This window comes from Hyalella azteca, unplaced genomic scaffold, assembly GCF_000764305.2.
Source record: "Hyalella azteca isolate HAZT.00-mixed unplaced genomic scaffold, Hazt_2.0.2 contig17104, whole genome shotgun sequence".
NCBI lineage: Eukaryota > Metazoa > Arthropoda > Malacostraca > Amphipoda > Hyalellidae > Hyalella > Hyalella azteca.
In genome coordinates this window covers 7,223-16,823 of record NW_025946901.1, presented here as the reverse complement: position 1 = coordinate 16,823, position 9,601 = coordinate 7,223, and the positions used below count along the sequence as shown (strand labels likewise).

Genomic DNA, 9,601 nt, shown 5'->3' with positions numbered 1-9,601 from the left:
GGGTAAGATTCGGGGTAAATGATCGGTACCCTGTTAAGCTGTTTATGCAGATTCGGGGGTAATTGTTCGTAATAATATTGAAGGAGGTTTTATTCAGAGGTAATTGGTTAATTTTGTTGGGCAAGATTCAGAGGTAAGTGATCGGAATAATATTGAAGGAGGTTTTATTCAGGGGTAATTGGTTAACTTTGTTGGGCAAGATTCGGGGTAAATGATTGTGGTAACCTATGATTTAAGCTATTTATGGAAAGTGTCACGATACACCCCTTTTGCTATCTACTCATATGTTAATTTGTCTGATCGGAAAGCTGCATGGCTTACCTGCGCAACGTCGTCAGGCTGCAGAATGCTGCCGAAGCCAAAAGTGAACGCCATGATGGGTAACATGAAGAACAAGATGAGCTTCAGGAAGTTCCAGGACACGAGGTGCAGCATCGCGACGTAGACGTCGAACAACGGCAAGCGGCCGAACGCTAGCAGCGCAATATAACTGGAATTTAGAAACAAAAAATTGCATAAAATTGTAAAATATCTTGGAGAATAAAGCGTTTCGGTATCAAGCTCCATCATCAGTTTGACACTCCTAAAATGCAAATCCAATCAATCGGTGAACGATGGTACAAAATGCTGAGAATAAAACCTAAATTAATAAATAAACGACAAATCAATTTAAAAAATAACCGCATGCATATATGCCTATCTAAAGTTCGTAAGTCAGGAAGACGGGGTGTAGCAGCTGAAATTCTAAAGTCGCTATCGGATATCGGGCACCGCACTGCTCGGCATGAACTCGTACCGCTGAATAGCTGTTATACAAACTTGATATCGGTTTACTGAATTGATATCTGCTGATCGAATGATTTACTTGATCCCCAGGCTTGAAACCTGTTGATCGAACGACTAACCTGTTACCCACGCTTAATACCTGTTGATCGGACTATGAACCTGTTACCCACTCTTAATGCCTGTTAATCGGACAATGAACCTGTTACCCACGCTTAATACCTGTTGATCGGACTAATAATCGGTTACCCCCGCTAAATACCTCTTAATCGAACGACTAACCTGTTACCCACGCTTAATACCTGTTGATCGGACTAATAACCTGTTACCCACGCTTAATACCTGTTGATCGGACTAATAATCTGTTACCCCCGCTAAATACCTCTTAATCGAACGACTAACCTGTTACCCACGCTTAATACCTGTTGATCGGACTAATAACCTGTTACCCACGCNCTGTCTCTTATACACATCTAGATGTGTATAAGAGACAGCTCTTAATGCCTGTTAATCGGACAATGAACCTGTTACCCACGCTTAATACCTGTTGATCGGACTAATAATCGGTTACCCCCGCTAAATACCTCTTAATCGAACGACTAACCTGTTACCCACGCTTAATACCTGTTGATCGGACTAATAACCTGTTACCCACGCTTAATACCTATTAATCGAACGACTAACCTGTTACCCACGCTTCACCCTTTGTTCTCCGACTGTAACCCTCATCATGTACGAGCAGCAGAGACTGCCGTTAATCAATAAGGGGACCATGTCGGTCAAAATCTATTTTCTATATTTAGGGCAGGATCATTTCCAAACTTGGTACACATATGTAAAATCGAAAATGACGACTATTTTGTTCATGTAAATTTTTCGAAAAAAATGAAAGAAAACGTGAAATTCGTTGAAAACGGCCAAGAAGGGGGTACTCTAAAAAGTTGATAACTGTTGCAAATCACATGCTACAACATCGAGACACGTATCATTCGATGCGTAAAGACTAATTCTAGCGATTCTCGTGCCACTTTTTTAATTTTTTCCTTGGTTCTCTTGTTATGATGATTTTTTCCGAAAAAATTCGAATTTTCGAAAAATTTTGGAATTTTTCCCCCTTTTTTCAAAAAATTTTCAAAACTGAAACAAAATCGAAAAAAATGGCTGGAGAATCGCTAGATATTTTAATTTTGAATTTAATGGTATATGTCTCATTGCTGTAGCTTCAAAACTCCAAGAGTTATTAACTTTGCCGTGACAAAAAGTGTGAATGTTCAGTACAGCCCAACAAAGTGCCGCGCGCATCCGAATAGCCAGCCACTCAATGTAGCAAGGATACAAAATTAAACGTTACTGAAGCTTGTACCAGTCAATTATGGTGGAAGCGATTACATGCACACCTCCCCAGTCAACGACAGGAGGGTGACTAAGCTTCACTCCGAGTAGAGACTTATTTATAGGCTGGGCAGCGAATTTCCTCCAGTCTTCTTCTTCTTAAATCAAAGTTTATGGGAGCCTCTGAAGACTAGTTCAATGCGGCCCCATGACAGGACGGTTCAAGGAAATTACGGTATTTTATCTTTAGCTACAAATTTAGGTGCTCTGAAGAGTTGTCAATGTTTCTTGACGGCTGAATGACTACAGAATGGGGCCGCCAAAGTGGAGACCACACCGGGGCAGAGAGTCCCACGCCAGGGCAGAGAGTCCCACTCCAGGGCAGAGAGTCCCAGGCCAGGGCAGAGAGTCCCACGCCAGGGCAGAGAGTCCCACTCCAGGGCAGAGAGTCCCACGCCAGGGCAGAGAGTCCCACTCCAGGGCAGAGAGTCCCACTCCAGGGCAGAGAGTCCCACTCCAGGGCAGAGAGTCCCACTCCAGGGNCAGCTTCATCATCAGTACAAAGAGTTTAGGTTTTTATGTACATAATTTTAAAGTTCTCCTATCGTTTTTGGGTTTTCATCTTTTCCGCGCATTTTTTGATTTTCAATTCTGATAGTCTTTATTTATCTTATTCCATTTTAATTCTATACTGTTGATTCAACTAAAGATGGAGCTGGTCTCCGAAATGTTTTCGTAGGGGCAATGGTGAAATTCCTTGGCGTTTCTTTGCTCTTACATTTTTGGTCAAATTGAATTAATGAAGCTCACCATACGGCGATGTGCACCCAGGCCTCGATGTGTCGAGTAGCGGTCGCCGACATTGGTACCAAGCAGACCACCAGCGATACGATGATCAAAAACCATTCCAAGTAGTTCTCTATACACCGAATGTAACTTTTACACCTGAACGCGATCAGGAAAAGTTCCTTAACCATCATGAAGACTGTGATTATGAGGACAAGATGCTTGATGACAGTGAGGGCACTTTGATACTGCAGAATTTCTTCCTCCAGAAGCTGGGTTTCTGTGGAGTTGCTTGACGAAGCCAAGTTTTCAAGCAAACGTAAGGTTAGCCTGTCCACTTCAGAAATGGTTACCATGAATATCGTCAATAACAATGAAAAAAGCAAAATGTGAATAAAATTCAGGTTGAACAATGTGATTATGAATACGTTCGCCCATTTGGCGTAAATGAGAGTTTGTATGAGTGGATGTTTGATGCAGTTGCGATGTTCGTGGCTTTGACTGATGTCGTATAGCAGCGAAACTTCGTTCTCGAGCTGCTGAACTTCAGTGGGCTGGTTGTGGGTGGGGCTCATTAGGAACTGGTAGTTCATCTCAAGAGTGTAATTGAGATCCAGTGTATCTTCTTCAAGAATCCTATCCTTCCGCTCGGGATCCAATGTATCATTTTTTTCAATGGTTTGGGAAGGAACCTTGATGCAATTATCCATGGTTTCCTCGAGTGTCTTGGCGATTAAAGCATTAAGAACTGTTCCATTGTCTTGCTCGCCGATCATTTGATGCTCGCCGAGAAACGCTCCATGTTCAAGAAGAATCGTCATGGCGTCTTGGTTGTTCATTTTACCGGCAATGTGGAGAGCCGTTTGTTTCATGTCGGTTCCTTCTTCTTTTTGACTAACATCTATTAAAACGTCGTCTTCAAACAATCGGTTCAGGCATTTATATTTATTTGGATTATAGGATTTCGTGGCAGTTTTATCAACATCTCTGCTATTTTTCAGCGCTTTTTGCAGTAGAGAAAAACTTTTGTGCCGCAGGTCAATGCGATTACTATTTTTCTTCTTTTTCATCTCATTTATGAGGAGGTTCACGATAGCCAAGTGCCCACTAGCCAGTGCACTGTGGAGGGCAAGCTCGCCGTTCATGTTGGTGGACCAAGGGTCGGCCCCAGCCTGAAGTAGCGCCCTCACTCCCGTCTCGCTGCAGCGGTCAACAAGGTAACATAAGACTTTCTTCGACCCGAGGTAGCAGTTGGCCGCCGCACGAACTTCCTGCGAGGCACTCACCCCACTAAACAAGTCAGCAATTCCTTCAGATTGGTTGTCTATAAGTAGGTTGAGAAGTTTTGCAGTCGCGGTTTGAGGCTGTAGCAAAGTTGTGGCCTCATCCGGACTGTTCGGAAGGCCATCCTCAACTAAAATTGATCGTGTGTGTTCGTCGATATTTGCTCCTTTCTTCACCAGCTTCTGGCAAAACGATTTCAAAGAACCTGTCTTACTGGGCATTTGCTCTGCTGCGGCTCGCAAGGGAGTGAACTTACTGTAATTCAAAGCGTCCATGTCCAAACTTGGACACTCGAGCAAAGCATCAACGCATTTATCGAAGTTCTCGATAAATGCAGCATCAGTGGCCTCCTCACTGCCCGATTCTCCTCCACTCGCAGCAGTGGCCTCCGCACTACCCAATTCCCCTCCACTCGCAGCAGTGGCCTCCGCACTGCCTGATTTCCCTCCATTCGCAGCAGTGGCCTCCGCACTGCCTGATTCCCCTCCACTCGCAGCAGTGGCCTCCGCACTACACAACCCTCCTCCTTTCGCAGCGGTTTCTGCCGCATAAGCCAGCAGGTGGAGGGGGGAATTTCCCTGATCATTGCGTAGGTTGACATTAGCTCCTGCCTTAATAAGTTTAGTGATAGCATCACAATTAAGACCTTCCACCGCTGCATGTAGAGGCGTGTTGCCGTCGTTGTCTGGCGAGTCTAGGACGTCCAGGCCGGAGCGTGCTTCCAGCAGGACCGTCAGGCACTCCGAGGCGGTACTCTCAACAGCCGCATGAAGCGCCGTCTTGTGGTCCTTTAACTCTTGGGGCAGCGCCACCAGCTCCAGCGTCTCGTGATCCAGCAGCTTCCGAAGCTTGTTTGCGTCGTCCTTCTTAATGATCTTAAAAACTTCCTTCCAGTTCGGCCTCTTTGCGTTGCCTGGTACGAGTAAACGGCGTTGACTTTCAATGTCTTCTTCCATAGTGCCTGCAAGAAAAAATGAGTTAATTATATTGGCCGAAACAATTAAATACTTATACTGCAAGGGAAACTGAAATCTCACTTAGCCACGAAAAGGAAAATGTTCTGCTGATCTTAAACTCTGAGCAGACACAGCGGAGATTGATAAAATGTACACATATATATTTTTAATTTATTCTGCTTTGTGTTGATGTATTCTGTCTTGAGTTTGATGTATCCAAGAAATTGTCTTTTCTTTCACACAATATTCCTCATATTATCTTACAACGGAATTTATTGCCAGTTTTATGACGCGTCCGACCCCACCCATTATATTTGCACACTCCACGATTACGTCATTCCTCTGAAGGCAGGCGTCAGCGAATTGCGAACTATCTCATCTGCTAAGATAATAATAGCTTTGCCGTCTGCATATGCGCTTCCCTGTACCATGTCATCAACAGAAGATAACGGACAGTACCATAGCTAGTAAACTTCAATTAACTGTATTAGAATAGAATAGAACAGAATAGAATAGAATAGAAGTGTCGGCACTGAAGAAATAGGCCCATGGCCTGTTGCCGATTCTTGTTCATAGAATATAATAGAAGTGTCGGCACTGAAGAAATAGGCCCATGGCCTGTTGCCGATTCTTGAATTTTTCGTTACTTGATTCACGAGGGATCCAGCCTTTGGAACCCGATCTTTCCATAACTGACGATTCATTGAGATAGCTGCTGGACTTATTGCCTGGTCCGTAATTTGCTAGGCATTTTAAGACTGAACATATGCTCCTGCATTCGAGAAATTCGTTCTTGTTTTAAAGTAAACAGTTAAGAATTTTCTGTCCGATTTTCTGATGACGTATCTTCGAGAGATATTTCCGTAAACCATTTTCTCTTACTCATGGTCCATTATTTTAACCACATTTTGAAACTTTTCGTAATTGCCGGAATAGATCCAGGCTTCTGTGAGAATTTTTCAATCAGAAAAATTTAATTTTCTTATGGGTGATCCGAAATACTCAGATCAGGATCAATGTCTCTCCCTAACATCAGCTGTTTTGATTTCTTATATTACAATTTCCGTTCTCTCCTGGCCCACATAGCGCTGCCTTGCTATTTTGATTTCTTATATTACAATTTCCGTTCTCTCCTGGCCCACATAGCGCTGCCATGTGGCAGCGCCCTAACAGGGCCGTGTTCCGTCCCTCCCAGGCTGTTGGAGTTTTTCTCTATATTAGCCATGGCGCAGCGCTGTTTTGCTTGCAACTGGCCGGTTACTATTTCACGGCTCCGTCCTGCTAAAGCGCGACAGGCTCAGCTAAGCCCTGCGCCGGTGTCGTCTCACAATTTTATCTGGAATGGATCCCTGCGACTGGCGACCGAAATAGGCGCTCACACGGCGACAGGGGGACGCAAGATATTCTCTGTGCCTCGGCGTGTGATAGAATAGAATAGAATAGAAGTGTCGGCGTTGAAGATATAGGCCCATGGCCTGTTGCCGATTCTTGAACTTTTCTTTTCTTGATTCACAAGGGATCCGGCCTTTGGTACCCGATCTTTCCATAGCTGACGATTGATTGAGATAGCTGCTGGACTTATTGCCTGGTCCGTAATTTGCTAGGCATTTTAAGACTGAACATTGCCTTCTCAATTAATCTTTTTCCTCTCTGACCAGCCATCTTGAAATGCAAGAGCTAGATAAACACAAGTTAAAAACCGAAATCAAGTTGAGTAAAAATTGCACAAATTGTTTGATTGTTCAAAATTGTTGGACTTGAGAGCAAGCGGCTTTCAGAGAGCGGCGATCTCAGCTTAGATGTTCATGGGAAGAGCTAGGCTAGGAAGAGGTAGGCGCGAGAACAAAGGCTTATTGTCCCGCGTAGGCCAGGGCGTGAGCGTTACCCTCACGACAACCTCACTGACTCTACAAGTCCGCGTTATTTAAAAATCAAAACACTTTCACTTGTTTGGCTTGTTCATTCTATTTGCACTCTCTTTTTGCTGACTTCACTGAACTGAACTGAAATTCGGTTATTCTCTGGCACGGATAATAAAAAAAAATGCGAATAGAGTTCCGAAAACGGCACAGTAAAAAGTTAAAAATTTAGAAATTCGGGACCACGAGCACGAGCGTCCTCTCTCGACCACGGCTTAACGGAGACTCTTAGTGATGCCGTGCTAAACATCAGTTCATTGGTGAATGTCGAATGATGACCCTCCTTATATGAGTCCAGACGTCACTAGCTTCGAGAGTGTGATTCGTGGCCGCGTCTTAACATAAATAAGGATATATACAATACCCGAGCCTCAATATATCTTAAATTATATGTGTAACGGTATGAATATTGCGATATTTTTTTTATTTGTAGGAGTACCTTTTTGACCACGTGTTATGTTGATAATGTTCTTTTGTTAGATTAGTGACTCAATGTGATTGCATATATTTTTATGACTGTAATATGGAATCTCGTCTGCCTGTGGTGTTTGTAGGATTTAGTTACTGTCTTGAGACGAGACTGAAGATGTAGCTCCAACGTGATTGGCTGAGCCGCTCCTGGCCTCGTAATAACGCGCGCTAGGTAGTCGTGAACGATGGAGATTTTGGTCACTTTATAATTAGTTTAAGATTATTCGACTTTTAACAGTGATTAGTTTGCCAAACGATTAAAAATATGTTAACTTTATTGTAATATATTATATTATCTAATTTTTTGCACTTAGAAAGTGTTTGCAGTCTGTTTTGTACATTGTAAACGGGGTTTTGAGGTAAGCTCATTTTGGCTGAGTTACCCCCTCGTTGTGTGTGCTCAGTGTTACTGGGTTGGGGTGACACGGTTTCGACTCGAATGAGGCAGAGCCAAATTTGGGCTTCCAAGAATAAACTCCACCGTAGTTCTGGGCATAACTCTTAATGAGTTCCACTAACGGACTAATAACGGCATAGGTGGAGTTCGTGGATAGTTCCGGATTTTGGCTGCGTTGGGCGGTTAACAGCCGTTCAATTCGCACCCTCGTGGTAGAGGCTAATAACCTCTGCGCTCGAGTTAATTGGCAGCGGCTTATTGGGGCTAGAACCCTCTAATAGTCGTGCTTTTGAGGCGTAACTGCCACCCCGTCCCTGTGTGGTTGTTGGCATCTCGGTGCGGTTAGTTCCCGTACCATTTGCTGTCCATCTTTGTGATTATTGGCAGTGTATTAGGGCTAGGTTCCCTAGTCTCTGCATCTGGTCGTCGGCATCTCGGTGCGGTTAGTTCCCGTGCCATTTGCTGTTCATCTCCGTGTTCTTGGCAGTGTATTAGGGCTAGAACCCTTAGTCTTTGCGACTGGTCGTTGGCATCTTGGTGCGGTTAGTTCCCGTACCATTTGCTATCCATTTTGTTATTCGCAGCTGTGTATAAGGGTTCATACTGTGTGGTTTCTCAGCTGTTTGTACCCCTGAAATGACAAGCCTTTTTCCGCGAACTTTTGGATTAAGACGAGTAGTAGTAGTAGTAGTAGTAGTAGTAGTAGAATGGTTTGCTAGCGCTTCAGCTATCAAGCTATTTCGCGCCGGAGGTCAAAATGTAACATCGCCAGCAAGGCGGAAGGTATCAATTATTCAAAGTCTCAAATTATTCATCACCCACAAGGAGCGAAAGGTCTCAGTTTTCCAGACCGCTCAAGCTGGCTCGAGAGAAGCAGCGTTAGCATCTCAGAGACGAAGTGACAAGGAGGGACAGGTAAAAAGCAACAGAAACGAAGACACTCGAACAAGAGGTCACTTACACGGGACGTCGGCCGCCCGCACGAGAGAGACAGAGAAGGGGAATGTAAGGAATCCCACCTACATAATAACTTAACCCCACAACTGAGATATGCAGTTAGATACCGCGAGCTCAGCGGTGGGGCGCTCAGGAACAATCCCCTTAGGAGCGCGAAATCCCATAGGACTTCTAACGAGCACAGACACAATCAAAAGTCCCCCCTGAGGGGTGGATTAAGACGAATAATAAATTTTGCGCCTCGCATGAAGAAACTTTTATTTGCCTGAAGATTACCAGTATACTACGAAAAGTTCTTCGTGTACATTACTCCTTCCTACAACGCAAGGGAATTCAGAGCCGGACCAAAGAGCGACTCTTTAGCCCTTGTGTTTCGGACCAGTACGAAAGTCTACACTAAGTCGGCACGCTACCCGTAAATATTTCAACTTCGCGGTGGTGTTTCCGGTTACATATGCAACGGACTGATTTAAAATTCTCGTAGATGTGGTACCAGTTAGGTAACGTTACAGAATAAAAGATTATTTTCGATACAATCTCCGGAAAGCCCAGTGGAATTTAATAGTGTTCTTAAAATTTCTAATCGTTGCAACCTGGTGGAACCTCGCAACCTGGTGGAACCTTGCAACCTGGTGGAACCTTGCAACCTGGTGGAACCTTGAAACCTGGTGGAACCTTGCAACCTGGTGGAACCTTGCAACCTGGTGGAACCTTGC

The 9,601-nt window shown here is 44.2% G+C and overlaps 1 protein-coding gene across 1 annotated transcript; it reads right to left on the bottom strand.

The window, feature by feature from the left end:
- Window positions 1-321: 321 nt before the first annotated feature.
- On the bottom strand, window positions 322-5,141 carry LOC108675993 (serine/threonine-protein phosphatase 6 regulatory ankyrin repeat subunit A-like; the record flags this gene model as incomplete). The annotated part of the gene is made up of 2 exons (XM_018164037.1): window positions 2,926-5,141; window positions 322-490 (listed from the first exon to the last, which is right to left on the bottom strand). Coding segments are annotated over exons 1-2 (2,385 nt in total), but the record flags the coding sequence as incomplete, so codon positions are not given.
- Between the last annotated feature and the right edge of the window lie 4,460 nt (window positions 5,142-9,601).